At 42.6% G+C, this 16,958-nt stretch overlaps 1 protein-coding gene across 1 annotated transcript in view; it reads right to left on the bottom strand.

The window, feature by feature from the left end:
* Nucleotides 1-14,794, bottom strand: part of T265_09818 (hypothetical protein) — a gene marked incomplete at both ends in the record, with an annotated part of 20,512 nt that extends 5,718 nt beyond the window's left edge. Inside the window, 2 exons of the mRNA XM_009176001.1 lie at nt 3,993-7,265; nt 14,745-14,794. Coding sequence (XP_009174265.1) covers nt 3,993-6,762 — 2,770 coding nt within the window. The remainder of the gene's footprint in view (nt 1-3,992; nt 7,266-14,744) is intronic.
* Nucleotides 14,795-16,958: the final 2,164 nt, after the last annotated feature.

The following is a 16,958-nucleotide window of genomic DNA, read 5'->3' as shown; positions in this document are numbered from 1 at the left end:
ACACAATCAAAAATGCAGGTCAATTCCTACGCAAACTACGGAACTTCAGTATAGAAAACGATGAAGTCATGCTTTCGTTTGATGTCCCATCACTGTTCACTTCAATCAACCACAACCTCGCATGGGAAACGATAGCGGAACTGCTTCGGAATAATCCAAACACGACGGAAGCCATGAAACCTGAAAGTATATGCAAACTGTTGGACCTTTGCATGGATACATACTTTACCTTCGATGGAGAAACATATCAACAGCTGAAAGGAACTCCAATGGGAACCCCAATATCAGGATTCATTGCTGAGGCGGTAATGAAAAGACTAGAGCGTGCGGTACTGCCGATCATCAATCCAAAGCTGTGGATCCGCTAAATGAACGACACCTTCGTCATCATGAAACGGGACACAGTACATGACGCATGTTTTTTGTTTTCTTTCTTGAAAATGATTCTTCTCTGAAGATTTTGCAACCTCTTTCAGGTCCTTTGGTATTGAACACATCCACAATTCAGTATATCATTCGCAGTCGAACAGACTTTTTTCGTGGATATATTAAGGTGTGCAGTGATTAAACTGCATGGGGAGGGCACTGTCCAAGAAATAATGGATAATTTTTGGCAGATTTACTGGACAACTTCAAGCGCACCAGTAACCCAGAACTTGTGCCCGTAATAAGCGATTCTACGTAGACGTGTCGGCACACCTTTTGAAATCATCACCATATAATGGACAACTTAATACTCAGACAGACTTAGCTTTTAACCACCACCATGGTGCTCGTCCGCCGGATCTCGTTGCTGGTGATACTGTACACCTGACGGACAGTTAAGTTGTATTCCTGGTCGTGTTGTTGAACAAAACTCTTATGTTATCTGTAGGATACGGATGGACCTTCGTATGGACACCAAATCGGTTTCAAGGCAAAATCTGCTCCCGAGCTAAATGTCCTGTGCAGAATCGTAAGATGTAGGGACAAACTTTAAGTGCTGGTCGATTTCAAGGAGCGCACGTTAGAAAGAACCTCAAATAAACATTGACCTGCACCGCTTACTCACTGTGTCCGAGTACAGCTTATGTGCACACCTTAGGTTCGCCCATCGATCGGCCAGCCAATAAACGTGATGTGGTGTGATGTGATGTCGGATATGTCGCTTTCACAGATGATGTTTCTGCTTCACACGATTGGTAGGCTTTTCTTCACCGCTTGTGTCGCGCCTCACATGTTTTAGTTTTGCAATCCTGGTTTTTTTCTGTGTGGAGGCTTCGTTCTGTAAGTGAATCCAATCTACACTGAAAAACAATGCACATCTCACGAAACCCCGGAGAGTCTCGAACCCTCGACCTTCCGGCTGGTAGTCTCAACATTTGGTCGTTCGGTCACGAGCGGCTGACCACCAGTGTGGTTAACTCGCACTTAGACAGGATATAGCGCCACCCATCCTTCAATCACGGTATCCACATCACGCGGTCACACTTGTTGACTGGCTCCTCGAGTGAAGTCTCTCCCCCCCCCCACTGATGCATTTCGGCAATGTATTCAACGGTAGGAAGCGCCACAACAGCTACAGAGGGCTTGACTCTCCAGCTAGGTCACCTTAATTATGATGTCCCCTACTACTCCTAGCGAATGTCTGTCGGTAAAAAGCACAGTAATGGTGACACCCATCTGACCGCGTACTGCAGCTATATCTGATAGGTTAGCTGGATCTCAGAGCAGTAAATGGGTAGGTGAGCCTATTGGGGGAACCAGCTCCGTACGTAACTGCCAGTGGAATAACCGTTTTCGTCGAGACAGATTTAATTGGTTGTTCTTCCCTTGCCCTTGACAGATGAGTTCTATTTCTAGGATCACTTTTTGGCTCGCCCAACACTTTCCACAGGAGCTTTATAAACAGCCCGTTTTCGGCTGCACATGACACGCCTTCACGCGTAAGTGTTCAGTAGATCAGCTGATTCGCACGTTCATTGGGTTTCTGATTTGGCTCAGCGCATCAGGCTGTCATGCGGCTACCCGGACTCGGATTCAAGGTATTAGGAAGGCATTAGGAAAACTGTGGTCCTTGATGTTCTAATCTTGCTACATATCTTCGTTATTCGAGTTTACTTCGATCTGAACTTCCTCCTTATCAATGTACGCGCCTCCCGTAAAGGAATGTGAGATCCATCGAAGCACTAAATTAGTCACCGGATTCATCGTCTAAGTCCCCGTACAGCGATCCTCAACAGGTACACTCTTATTCGTAAGCAGGCACAAAGCAAAATGTTCTCCACTCCTGATGACAAAGCTTTAAAAAGCGAATGTCGGAATTTGTACTTGCTGATCGATATTGGTAGCTTTACTTATTCTCAAGAAAACCGACTGATGTGTGACAACCTAAAATGGACGATAACTCCACTTAGCAACTTTGGAATGGAGGTGGTCCATTTAAATGTCCGGCAGCCAACATGGGATTCACGTACAACAGATTAAAAGGTGAGTCCTCGTTGAACAGTTTACAGAATAAGAGCCTAATTATGTTTAGTACGCACAAGAATTGTGCAAAAATTTAATTCACATATGGACGTTTTTCAGTTGCCACATGAATTGTTGATTGGTACTGTCATTTATAGCAGGACATTCCTGACATCACGCTTGCCACTTTTTTCTATTTCCTTGGGCAGCGGGTGACATATACCAGGTATTGATATATCTCCGGCTTCCTCAGAGTAGTAGTAGGCATTTTCTTGCCTTCACATTACTCAAACAACTAGTCTCATTTGAAAAACTTCATCAAGAGATCACCCTCCGAACTAAAAGTTCACTGGATATCATCTTTGTAGTTACCTAGGAATAGGCGGAGTGAGCAGGGTCTCATGAGTCATCGTATCCCCATCTCTTCGGTTTCATCCGAACTCAGTTTTTCGATGAGATATACTTAGTATATTGTCAACCTCAAAGGAGTAGTGCGACCACGCAACTGGTCACGTGTTGTGTACATTACGCCTGTGTTTATGTCTTACAGAAGGTCAAGCAGTTGTCACCCTTAAATTAATGGGTCAAATAATTCCGTACACAGGTGACTATGGTTTGTTACAACGTGGCACTACGCATTGCAAAACCTTTTACTGACGTTCAGGTTAACAGATACAGACTATCATCTAAAACCGTGTTTGTAACAAATAGCAAGTGACACAAATAGACAGTCGAAATGACTAAACTGGTTCCGATAACCAATAAACCAGCGTCAGTTTCAATATCATGCATCAAAATTGGTATGTTAGGGTTGGAAATTAGGTCATTTGATCTCTTAATTTGGAGTTCATCCTGCAGGTGAAGTCAATATAAGCCGAATGGCCCAAAAGTATTGTACAGCTGTTTCAGCTTCATTGAGGTGCGCACAGTAGATATCTCTAAATAAGAGCGAAACTGTTGTACAGTGCTTCTCTGCCATTCAGCATAGATTGGTTTAACTTAAAGGACGAAATCTCAATTAAATGTTCCAAAGTCTTATCAAACTACTAACATCTGACCGCTGTTTGAAGACAACATGATCCTAAACACTAAATGCACCTGACAGAGTTCGAAATTCTGTGATTTACTAGTACACGACTCTGAGGAAACAACACAAAATAAGACTGGTATGGTGCGGCTTCCCTCCTCTGATTGAAATAGACCCTGAACACAGACAAGAATACTGTTCTTTCTGGAGACACTCATCATAAATAAAATTGTTCGGTTTTTTTTAAATTTCGTACGAATCGAAAAACGCCAAGTTGGATTTCAGCCTCATCAAATTCTGGAATTGTCCGTTATGATCAGAGCATTGGTTGAGGAGTGGCCATCTTATATAAGCACCAAGAACCCGTGATTTTGAATTGTTGGTACTGATTGTCATTCAGAGAATTTTTGAGTGTGCACAACTTCTGTAAAGATGTGGCGATCATATTTGTACACACATGCTAAAAGGCAGTCACATATAAATCAACAGTTCATAAGAAGTCGTGTCGGGAACTCACCTTCGTGCTTTTCTGGTATACGCGGTATACGCCATACAATAGCCTTGTACAAATGTTCATATTTGGCCAAACCAATGCTAGCTTCGAGAATGCTTGGTGGAAGTAGGCTCTGTGCCATTTGGGTAATCCTTTCCAATCCCTTGATTCGTCCGGGTTTACGCAAGGTTGAATGAACCGATCCGTACTTGTGATGTTTCTCCACCCGAAAATGATAAATCCAATCTTCGGGGACTGGGATATGAATTTCAACATTCTCACAAGCGACCGCCCCCTTTCGGTTGCTTGCACTGAAAAATCCTGGGACCAGAAGTTCACAGCGCATTGACACACGGCGGCCATCGATCCCATAAGTTGTTCTAACTTGCATGGGGAGCTCCTTATTCCCTCGAAGACTAACTCGGAATCGAAGCAATTCAAAACGACATCCGTCCAGTGGAAAGAATTTAAGCATATGATCAACCTCGTAGGCATCCAATTCCACACATGAGTGAAACTCAGGACAGCGTATGCTGATCCATTCATCATGCATCACCGGAAGTATGTCTGATCGTCGAACTACTTCTCTACCATAACGCCACTTATCGTTCAAACCAAGGACAATATGGGGACCACCGTTCACAAATGCAGTACACAGAATTCTGGTACGAGCCTTCTGTTCTTTGATGATTCCTTCAGCAGATACATGGGCTTGGTATTCATCTACAACGTAGCAGCACACCTCCTCACGATTATATGTCAGTGAGGTGTCTTTGTGTGCGGGAATTTGCATCAGTGCATCTTCGAATACGCACATGAGTTCGCGTATTTTCTTCTGATCAAGAGAACCAAATTTGAGAATTTCCGTGTAGACTGGTAAGTGATCCACAGCTACGTTCTGTTTGGGTTTATGGGTAACCAAATTTTGAAGACTTTTTATGGAAAACTTCTCAGGTCTTATACCAACCATTTCGCGATACGTAACATGGTTCAATTTGAACACGTGCAGTTTTCCATACTTGTCATATTGTTGCAATTTTTCGCGCGATAATTGCATATACGGTTCAATACGAATGGATCGATAAGGTTCAGAGGCAATTACATCAGACTTGTCATCAATTTCATGCAGGTTAATAACCTTCCGTCCATGCTCCATACGAAAACAGATGGCAATCTCCCGCCAATAACGATCAGTAGTGTATTTACTCACTTGCTTTATTCTTGTCTTTTTTTCTGGATAACGTAACCAGAGTCGATAAAATGCACCATCTTTTGCTATAGGATAGAATGGTATGTCCAACTCCGGATCTGGGGTATCTGGGCGCGGAGGTTCCGGTTCGGTTCTTTGGGGTGGCATGACCGGGGCAGACCAGTCTACCTCAAAGGTCATCTCAGCGGGAACTAATTGTTTGTCCGTTTCATCCAGGATCTCGGCAGATTCCGAATTAAAATTCACCCACCCAACAGGAGTCGGATGTCTTGCCACAGGCTCGTCTGCCGCCTCCGCATCTAGTGAAATCAATTCCGATTCGACTTTTTTCGACTCAGCTGCAACTGGTTGTGGACGTGGAGGAGCTGTAAGAGTAGGCACCTCAGGGGAGTTTCTAGTTTGATCTCCGTTCAAAACTTCAGGCTTATCTTTGATTGTGATTGAGATAGCTTGACTTTCTGTTTGGGTTTGTTCCTCTGAAGCTACAGATTCATTATCGCTTTCCGGATAGATAGTTTGCAGTGGATCGAAACCGTGTGTTGGTACCTTAGCGTTTTCAATATGGTCAACGTCGTCAGTAGGGCCCTCTTCTGTACTTTCACCCGCGGCTTGCAAACTTTGTTCATTTCCCAGTTTGTCATCAGCAACTGAACTGCCAGAACTCTCAAAACTGTCACGATGCTTTCGGACTGGGTGTTGAAGACCTATTAATCCGATTGAAGCAGCCGCTCTTAGCAGTTCATCGTCCGGTTCGTTATCCTCACTGGTTCGTTTCCTGAAAGGGTTATTTCCGGAAAGTGTTTCTTGTCTAACCGGTTTGGCACGTGGACGAATCGCGTCTTTACTTGGTTGCTCGTACAGATTTGCCTCCTTTTTGGATCCAGGCTGTGCACCGTTCCCAGAGTTCACAACAGCAGACCCAAAATCGTCTGATCCAAAAGGATCGGGCTCCGCTCCTACATGGCCATTAGGCTCCACGTGAATCTCGCCAAATCCACCCCAGAGTACATCATCAACTGCGGTAGAATCTTCTACGTCGCTGCGGTCCATATCTTCTTGGTAAGGAAGTTCAATTGCCTGTTTTTTAGACGAGGTGTCTACATACTGGATCTCATGTGCGTTCATTTCAGCATCATCACTCAGCGGATTCGTATCAGACTGCTGAATTTGGTTTGGTCCTGAAGAATCTAGGGACTCTGCTGGACTGTGGTCACTCTCTTGCTGTACATCAGAAGTGAAATCGGCAAGAGCTAGATCTCTCGGGTCGTCGACAACGTCGGTGGCCATGCCAGTACTGGGACTTAAATCAAGCCCTAGCTCTTCCAAAGGATCTACTTCGGTTTTTGGCTTAAGGCACTCCAATATCTGCAGTGGGTCAGAACTGAGGGGTTTTTGATTATTTGGTTCGTTTGCTGCTTCAATTCCTAGGAATGTGTCGATATCCTTTGTTAGCCCAGTTGCTGTGTCCTCTGAAACGACCTCAGTACCGAGATCGCGTTCTAGATCAGTGATGCTCTGGTGTTCCTCTTCGTTTAGACCAGAGCGTTCCGGTTCATCCGATATTTGAACCAGCGTGTCTGTCATATCACCATCATGCAGCACAGCATCTATCCCTTCTGACTCTAAATTGAATTCCTCACTGACTTCTGAAGGTTCGATTTTATCTTCCCAAGGGTTGAACGTTTGCACGGCAGCCGGCTCTGTTTCTGATCCGAAAGCGCTGTCGAAGTGGGCCCAGTCCTCTGTCTGGTCCTCCTCGTCGTCGTCGTCTTCTTCGAGCGGATGGGGTTTAGATGGAAGTAGAACCTTAACTTTCGAGGCACTTTCTTGAACTGTATGTTCAATTTGAGCAGTTAATTCTTGGAAGAATTCCCAGTCTTTGGAATGTGTGTCGACTGGCTTTACGTCTGTGTCAGCTTTGCTCTTGAGAAGACGATTGAGTTCGTCTTGTTCCTTCCTCTGCCTACGTTCAGCTTTGGTCTCCCCTCGAATAATACGTTGGATCGCCTTTTTGGGGTTGGGGACAATACTTTTCTCAAGGTGCTTCCGAAAAGGAAAATTGGGATCCGGGTCGGATGGCAGAGGCCCTGGAATAAACGAAAGAGAACGTTTTACAGATTTGTACACTTTTTGGTGGTTCCACTTCGCACAGTGAAACAGAACAACTCATTTAGTGGAAGAACGGCACGCTCACACCAATAGGGGGAAAAACCTTTATTCGAGACAGTTCACTCTGCATCCACGAGACCTTTAGTAAGGTCAGTTGAATAACATGGGACTTTGCGCTTTTAAGCCGACCTCTTCATAAACAAAGATAATTACTTATTCCTATATCGCCTAACAGATCAGTAGGCTTAGAAAATTTCGATTGATTTAGTGCCATTACTGTTCACCGTGATAATATGAAAGTAAATTTACTCGTGAGCGGACAGTCAGTTGGAACCAAGTGGAAGATTACAGGATACTACTGTGAACAATCTTTGGTCAGGTCGTATAAAAGATCAAATCCAAACTTTGAAAATCTTTCTTCTGCATGATGAACTTAGTCGTAGCTCAACTTAGGAAGCGCCTTTTATCGACGACTGCCTATCTGAAGATATTTTACTCTGCTGAAGTTTCGTGGCTCTACCATAATTCCTGTGATCAAACGTCTTGGCTATTGGTTGCCTAAACCCAATCACCACCGGAACAGGCTCTCTACAGCTTCCTCCAGGGTTGTGACTGAGTAAAAAGTAAGCGGCAAAATGTTAATCTGTTCATGTTTCAGCAGAAACCAGACATAAGTATTCGAAAAAGTGACATTTTCATTTGATTCTGGGAAGTGCCCAACAAATCTCTTGATACTATCAAGTTGTACATGAATTGAAAAACAATAAGGGTCAGTTTTGGAAAACACTATAAACTGTATGAAACTGACCAGTTGTAGACGTTTGGAAAACCAAATATGTGAACAACTAGGCTAATAATGATAACGGATCAACAATGGTGCAGTTCAATCCCTCCCTAGTCTTTCACTAATGACCTTATAACCTACTGAATGAAAACGTCAACATGCCGTAAAATGCTTTTGCATCTGTGTCCGTTTTTCTCTACTCTAATCAGAACAATAACGGCTAATAATGATAACGGATCAACAATGGTGCAGTTCAATCCCTCCCTAGTCTTTCACTAATGACCTTATAACCTACTGAATGAAAACGTCAACATGCCGTAAAATGCTTTTGCATCTATGTCCGTTTTTCTCTACTCTAATCAGAACACTAACGTATCGGACCACTTCAGATCGCTTAATGAAAGTCTTCCTCCGTACAGTATTCATCATCCTCAGTTGGACATTATGGTGGTGACAAAAAGTTGTCCCTGAAGAGCCAGCGGCAATTTGCAAAAACCCAACTTCTTTAACAAAAACCTACTATTTTGTCTTTTTCGTTTGAATTCAAACACCTTTCGCCAGCGTTATATGAAATCGTCCATGATAAGCTTGAATGCATATCATTTAAAATGAACTTGACTGATAGTCTATATTTTGGAAACTGTTCATGGGGCTCAGCGAAGAGTACTGAACAAAACACGGTCCTTTGAAACCAGCGCTGGCGAATTAAATGGTGGAAACAACCTTGAGTATTTTGAATTTACTTTTGGTTATTATACCAATAAATTTCTGAAAACGATGGCATTTTTGATTGCGATTTGATATATTGGTGTTGCTAATCATGGTAGGTTTGGACAAGTTCATTGGCCAACAAACAGCTTACGAGCGTAGTTTCCAAACTTCAAAGATTTATTGTTAACCAGCAAGCAAAACCGTTTTTTCCTCAAAACTACTCATAACTCGGATATATTCCTCTCTAAAGGCAATCGCTGCAACGGCTACCCATAGAGAGTGGTTCGGTCACTATTGATGTCTCGTGGTCATACTGCTGTGCAAATTTACTTCGGATGATTTGAACTCTTTTCGTGCCAGTAAAACGCTGCTGTGACCAAAGTTAGAGAACGGTGAGACAAAAATATTGTCTGACTGGTTGGATTAGTGCTATATGTGACCTACGGACAACTATGACAACAACACAACACCTTGAGGTCTTTTTGACATCATCGATCAGTCGAGCAAAGTAGTTTATTGATATGCTGTCCATTTGATGGCTAGAGGTGCGTCTCTTCACTGAAACAAGAACTAATACTTAAGTTGACTCTCTTAGTTTCTCACCGGAAAATGAGCATGTTTTGATGGACCAAGCGTGGTCAGATAGACCGCAAGGTCATGCAGGTAGGTTTGTTAAAGAAAATATCAAATGCGATACATCAGACGTAGAAAATGTGAAATAGTTTGCTGAGAAATGATTTTTTTGGTATCCGTTTTGCTTGTATGGTTTGGAGTGAGCCAAATTTCGAATTTTTGAGCAAAATTATTAGGTTTATATTAACTGTGACAACTATTTCAATCCAGTTTTATAATTTATTACTTTTGTCGGAAAACAGAAGACAGCAAATCAAGTTTCTGACAGTGCTAAGTTTACGGGTGCTGAATCCTGTGTAACTAGCTGCATTGATTTGCTGAGTGCATGTTGTTAACCGATTATCAAATCAACTTTTTTCTTTTCAGACTCACAAAGATTGTCAACAGATTATCGGATCAACTTTCTCTTTTCAGGCTCACAAAGATATCGATTACAGACAGTCAGACATCCAATTAGGTATTCAGCACTTAAATGAATCCGCTTGAACGCTACAACCGTAAAACTTTCTGCCGGATGCCTTAGAGGTTAGACCACTCATCCGCCATCCACTTAGGCATTCAGCACTTAAATGGATCCGATTGAACGCTACAACCGTAAAACTTTCAGCCGGATGCCTTAGAGGTTAGACCACTCATAGTAAAACAATTAAGAGGCAATGCTTGATCTACTGCGGCAAGTGGATGATGTTATCTGAAGGGAATTCATTCGACACTTTTTTATTTGTTACCACACTGTTTAACACTGTTCTACGGCTGATCTTGTGGCAGAGTACAAAAGTGGGCTTAGTCTCGGGACAACGGCCAAATCGATCCTATTCATCGTGTTCCGGAGGAAAGAGACACAAATCCGTTAGAACGCGTTTTGGTCGCCATAAGTGTGCGTCTTAGGATGTAGACTTATAGACCCAGATACGTAAAGATCACTTACGAACTCCATTGGTTAACTCAACATTTATAAGGTGAGTTTGGAAAACAGTATATATAGTCGTAACCTGCGATAGCGCCTTTGTCCTGTCTTGGTTCGTCCTGTAGAACCAACGTGTCACCTTTTTGAGGTGGCACAATTTTGTGATGTTTTTTGCTACTGAACCCACACCAGTAGTGCGAAACATTCAGCAAATAAAATGGAGGACTTGAGTTGCCTTGTGGGAAGTTCACGCAATGGCATGTTTTTAGTGTTCCTCTTCCAAGGATGAGTGAGAATAGGAGTTAATTATCCAGCAACTGATAGATATAACGGCTTCACAAATGGGTGTCTTGGTAGGTCATTCCATGTTTCTTAGAATTCCACCACACTTTATGCACGGCGAACCAAAGCGACCGGATGGTATCAAATACTCCAGTGCGTTTGTCTTATTCTGACAGCTACCATTGGGATTTATCGTCCAAAGACAAAGAATTAAGCAGTATTTTATGGAAGGTATAGGATCGAAGCCGCTCTGTATAATCGCTTCATGTTACTTCCGCAATGAGGCCACACATTGTATGGGCGATAGTGTAAAAAATTTAAGGGAACTGAGGAGGGAGAATCATTGTAAAAAGATATTCTTTGTGAGACAAACATTTGTAATTCGCCGTTCCCAATCTTCAAATAAATATTACACCACAAGTATGAGGAAGACAAAACCGAAAAATATAAACAACAAACCAGAGGCTCTAGATTCGGTAGAAACAGAAATCAGTTAGCCCGAAAATGGTTGTACTCCGCACTTCGTCTTGATTTGAACCTGGAAGCTAGGTGTAGTAGGATGAGTCACATGTTACTTTGAAGGCCAGTTTTCACCGCAGCAACACGGGAGTACCCTTAAATAGTCCGAGTTCCTATAATATTCTTTGCCTTGTCTTTCCGATCTTAGTATAAAATGTGCTTAGCCTTTTTTTGTTAACAGTGTAGATGAGATGCAAAAGTTTCGGAGCCAGATAAAAGTACGAGGCCTTAGGTACATGGCTGTTGGTCCACTATGCACTAATAACATAAACCAGATAGTGCGCTAACTTGTTGTAGAAAGAGGACGCCTCGTTCGTGGCAGGTATGGTGGTAAGTTTAACCCCGTTGTTATACAGACATGCTGCACAGCGAATTTCCTAACACTACCAGCTTTTCATTCTTCCGCGCACAAATGTCCTTTGTCTGCCAAACTCTAAACAATTCTCACATCGGTCTTCTGTTTGTTAGCTGAGTAATGGTAATGAAAACCTTTTAGAACCCTGATAGTGTGTAAGCGCCGGCAGACAAACATTGCTGTACTACAGTTTGTTGATAGTGTAAACATACTTGAAAGCTTCAATTGAGATTGAAGCGAAACCTTGGCGAAGAGTGAAGAGGCTCCGCAGAGCTGTTGTGCAAATCTAGCATAATACTTTGAAAATGAGCACGACGGAGTTATTGAGACAAACACTGTCACCATCTGGTCTGGAGGGGTCTTGTTGATCTTTTCCGGACCATCTTTGCAAAAAACCTTCATAAATATTCGGGATGAATTTTTACTAAGGGTGACATTTTGACTCCTGCCTCTTAAATGACGGTTCAAAGTAGCACCAGCTCAGTCTTGGCATCATAGATCTTTGCGTCTATTAGGAAATTCCGGTTTTCGGACTGTTGGAGATAAGGCTAACCGCACTGATCAACGGGGGACAGAAAGCAGTTATTTGTATGGAGAGCGTAGGACATTGCGCTACGACATCCGACTGTCCCATAATTGAATCTACTTAATGTAACTATTGATTATAACTAACTGGATATATGCATCAGAGTCCTGTTAGCCATCCAGGGTATGTGACTAATCTATATCACAAGTTCGAAAGACACTTCACACTACCGGTGGGTTCTCAAAGCTGATTTCTCTAGTTAAAGTGTTGTGAATGTGACATTTCTTGTCTGTTTCAGAGATCTAGTGGCGGTTTGGTAACTGGTGCGGATACGGATCCGTCCCCGATCTAAGGTGCTTGGGGAAGCTTGGTACTTTGTTTTGCTAACTGTACAAACATTGACCGATACCAGCCAATTCAGCAACAATGCAACCACGACGAGATTAGGAATCGCCATTGGGACGCAGTTGATGTACCAAACAGATTGCCGCCTTATTTAACGAGAAGTTTTTATCCGGGACAACGATCACTTTTCTTCGAAATCCACGAATTCTCTTCTCGGACTAAATACTGATGCGTCCAACTTGTTTTTGTCTTTTCGCGATCAGCGTGAAACTATTTGGATCGCACATTCTATGATTCTGATAAAATAGAGTAGTAGTTTCTACGGTTGGTACAAATCCCTGCCAAAATCAAATAGACAATCTGTCATTGAGTTGTCAGATCACAGCTAAATGAAGAATTCATTCGGGTCTTTGGTAACCAAAGTTTGCATTTTGAAAATGTGCAAGTTCTACCATTGCACTTCAGATTCATTATAGCGAAGCAAGCTTACACAGTCAACGATGGTTGCGCATAATTTTATCACGTAGAGATGTGCTCAATAAGGAACTCCTTTTGATAGTCACTTTTACCATGTTTTTCAATCGCTGTCGTTTAGATAGGATGGGTTTTTTTTAATCATCAACTAAATTTGTCTTCTGGGTTACGAAATATGATTGGACAATACGTAAATTGCGCATATAAGCGGACACTAGCTGTGATCTTTCTACAACTGTCTGATGTACTGTGGTCGTTCGTGGGTGTCCGAAAAGTACTTGATTGTGCTGGACCGGAGAAGTCATGTTGAGGTTACCTAGTAGGTATGATTTGTTGTAAACACATGACGCTTTAGATAATACATCTTTATTCAGTAACTCGGTGACACGGATTCATCTGTATCAAGCATACTCAGGGTAAGGCTGTTCTCACAAAAATGAACATCGGTTACGTATTATTATTTTTCATGGATATCTGCGCTGTTCATACAGAACTCATGTTACGTCTGCCTTCTAATTGAAGGAGACAGAAGAGAGGGTAAAATTCCTTGTCCTTACTATCTCTTCTGAGTATCATGATGGGCTTACGCGGTTCTCAGTGCCGATCAGATCTATGGCACGTGTTTCTTGTTTTTGCGATTGATGTTGATTGATGATGAAATACACGGGCACTCTCCTATTCTCGTACAACTATGCCTCAAGAACATGAATATGAATGATAAAAGATAAAAATACGATGAGGCGAACAACGATATGAATGACTGACATTCAAGTCAGATACGCGGATTAGCCATGGCCAAACCAGTGAAATCCTGCGCATTGTAGGAAGCAAAAGACACAAAGGAATAAGATAAACGTGAAGAGACAGGTCGCAAGCCATCGTACGGCCTAGACATGATATATATGTATATATTTAAAGTAAATGGTAACAATAATAATTGCCCAGCCTAGCTGCAATGCCATCTGAAGGAAGCACGAAGGTCAGGTACTCCCAGGTTGTCCAAGTCTAGACAGAAGCAGCTGAGATGCTGAAGTTGGGTTCGAACCACGGACCTCCTGGTTAGCTAGGTTACGCTTTAACCACTGAGCTGGCTCTAGGTCCATGAGCAAATAGAGCGAACTAATGTGTCTAGAAGTGTCTCACTTGTTAACGTTTATAGATAGACAGATCAGTGCCAAGCCAACCGAAGCCCATTCTTCACTACGGTATAACAGTAAACCGGCCTTTTAGGTTATCTGCTTAGGTTTCCCAAATCTTCTCCCTGAAGGATAGTTATTTACCACAGTTTATACAGACTTATTCGAAAGAAAGCAATTTTATCTAACCAAAGACCTCTACCTAAGGCAACATTTCCTTACCTGATTGGTTGCATCAAGTGCGAAGAACTTAGGTAGATTCCGGAAAAGTTTGGTAACAATCGTCATAAACTGAAATAAAAACCTACTGACTAGAGGTGCTATGCGACAGTATTTCCGTGGATAGCGCCGCAGAATCGAATGCAGTACTTATCAGTTGTCCTTCAGCGGGCGAGAGAACAAGCGAACCTGCATTGCGATTGGTTCGCGAGATTCTGAGTGCCAATGTTTCAAAATAAGGACGAAGCCGGATAAAACCTAGTTGTGGAAATATAAATGACCTTAGAATCGCCAGCCTGTGAGAATAACCAATGTTGTTTCATAAGCGTCTATTCACCACGAGTAGCTCAGACGCAACATACTTTGAAAAGCAACGACATATTTACTTCGATCGTAGTGCTAAGTGGCGTGTTTAATTACTCTTCTACTGTGATTCGATTCGATGCATTTGCTCCTTTTCTAGAAAGAGACCAAACCTAGAAAGAACCATTCCTGGTAGGGCGATTACTAAAAAACCCGGCGTAAAAATACAAGACCCCAAGGGTAAAAGGTAGTAACAAACTCACTGTAGGATCAAACCCCTGATTAGGTTTTGTCTAGCTCGAATGACCGTATAGTATGTCCACAGATAAAACCATTCCTACTGCACGTGATGCGTAATCTACAGTAGCCAAGGCGGTCTGCTTGGAAGCAGCAACGTCGTTACGCTGAGCGAGAGTAAACTTATTTGAATACAGCGATCAATGGAATCCCACAACACATCCGTAGAAGATGAAGGTGTGGGTATACGTTCGCGGGGGTGGATCCCTAATCTGGTGAGGTTTGTCTATCCTTAATCGCGATTGGTGCGTTCTGAGTAGATGATTCGGTTGACGGAGCGGAAGTTAACGCCTGCCGGTTTCAGTGGGAGTATACCTAAGCCTGTCCGTACATCCCAATGTATGCCACAATCAATGGCGAAGCCAGTGAATCGATTGTTTGTCCTTCGCAAACAAAATGCTGCTACTGTTCTCAGCCACCGTTGGCAATTTACATGCAAGCAGGTTGACAACTTTGGCTTATCTTGCAACGATTAAGATGCATTCCCCATTTCGTACGCCCATGGTAGTCAATGGAATGTGAGATCAGTTCTTACGCCACTCTAACATGGGTAACATCTATCAAGGAAACTTTAGAGGGCATAACTTTTCTATCCCATTTGGGGCTAAGAAGGGGGTAGAAGATGAAGCAGCTTTGTCAATTCACCAGGCCAGGCTAAAAGTGTGGAAATGAAAGTTGGTATGCAAACAACTTCCGGACTGGGTGCGGTCATAACTGATGCTAGATGATGCGAATAAAATCCATGCAAAGTGCAGTGAGATTGTTCACCTCATCAGCTGGTCAAGAAGCTGAGCGTCGAGATAATAAAAAAAACGTTTACCCCGTATTGTGTTGCGTGCTCGGAAGCGTCGGGAAACAATAGAATACAGACTATTTTATGCACCGACTTGATGAAGCACTGGCGACAGATAACATCCTTTCGTCGCTGTTCGGAAAAACAGATTTTTTGAGTTCCGAACATGAAGTAGGCGCAGATATAAGTTAGAAAGCCGTCGTTATATTGTGATTCATTGCTCGATAAACGGGATATTTCAGGAAAATTATGTCATTGAACAAAAGTGGCGTAAATTGCGCCTACACTGAAAATGTCATTGTGAAGTCATGGGATGGCTGCGAATTTCTCAAGCTTAGGGTTTTTGCACATACATGCTCAAAATTCCAGAACACCATAATACAGTGGTACCTCCAATGCTTGGATTTGTCACTAGGCACTAGTGAAAACGCGCTAAGGAAGATTTGGACAATTAAGATATTCGCTTGAGTCAGTATATAGACGATTAAATAACAATGCTTGTTTTCATAAAGGAAACTACTCACAAGGTTGCTGAAAACTCTTCGGCAACCCACGACCGGTTTCGCACTTCTTGGGGCTCATCAGGTAGGCGCAGTCCCCGAGTTTCCGTCAACCTTATGATCTACAATGCTTGTTCCTCACGCCTAACCATTTTAGACAGCAAAACATAAAGGTGAATGAGGTCAGTCTGAAATCCCGTTGACAATTAAATATATCCACGGGTAAATATGGGGAGCGAAGTAAAATGATGTTAACAGAAATTCGGTCATAAACGGGAGATTCATCTGCGCTTTAGGTGAGTCCCCCGAAAAACAAACTAGTTTGCAAATGAGGGTGTTTCGCAAATTTTTTGCGATTCGTGTCCAGTTAGAACATGAGAATGGCGAAGACTCGGGGGCTTCGCCCACCTGGTGAGCCCAAAAAAGGACGAAACTGGTCGTGATTTGTCGGAGAATTTTCAGCAACAGTATGAGTAGTATGTTACCACCAGACATTAGATCAATTAATCCAGACCACTGTGTTCAAAAGTCCTTTGACCTCACACTGGCCTAGTTTCGCGTCGTGGTCTGATAACGACGTGGTCAATCTTATTCAATCACACAATAACCCGTTTAACCCCTTCGTCCCGATCACACATCTTATTTCAGACTAGCATCATTGAAGTTTGCTGTTCTCCAGTCATGAGGACCAAGTCGAACCGTTAGACTTAGAGAAACGGGAAAAGTTCTTGGAGCGATGTTTTAAAGAAATGAAAGTTATTATTGGACTAAGTAGACACTATCATCATGCTACAATTTGATGGTGATAGAAGAAAAGTGATCTACCATCTAGTCACATATGAAGCAGAGGATAGTAAACAAGCGTCTGTATTTTGTCAACAATGACC

Source organism: Opisthorchis viverrini (genome assembly GCF_000715545.1).
Source record: "Opisthorchis viverrini unplaced genomic scaffold opera_v5_306, whole genome shotgun sequence".
In the NCBI taxonomy this organism is placed as follows: domain Eukaryota; kingdom Metazoa; phylum Platyhelminthes; class Trematoda; order Opisthorchiida; family Opisthorchiidae; genus Opisthorchis; species Opisthorchis viverrini.
Note: the sequence above shows the minus strand (reverse complement) of the source record. Positions and strands in the feature narration are given on the sequence as shown.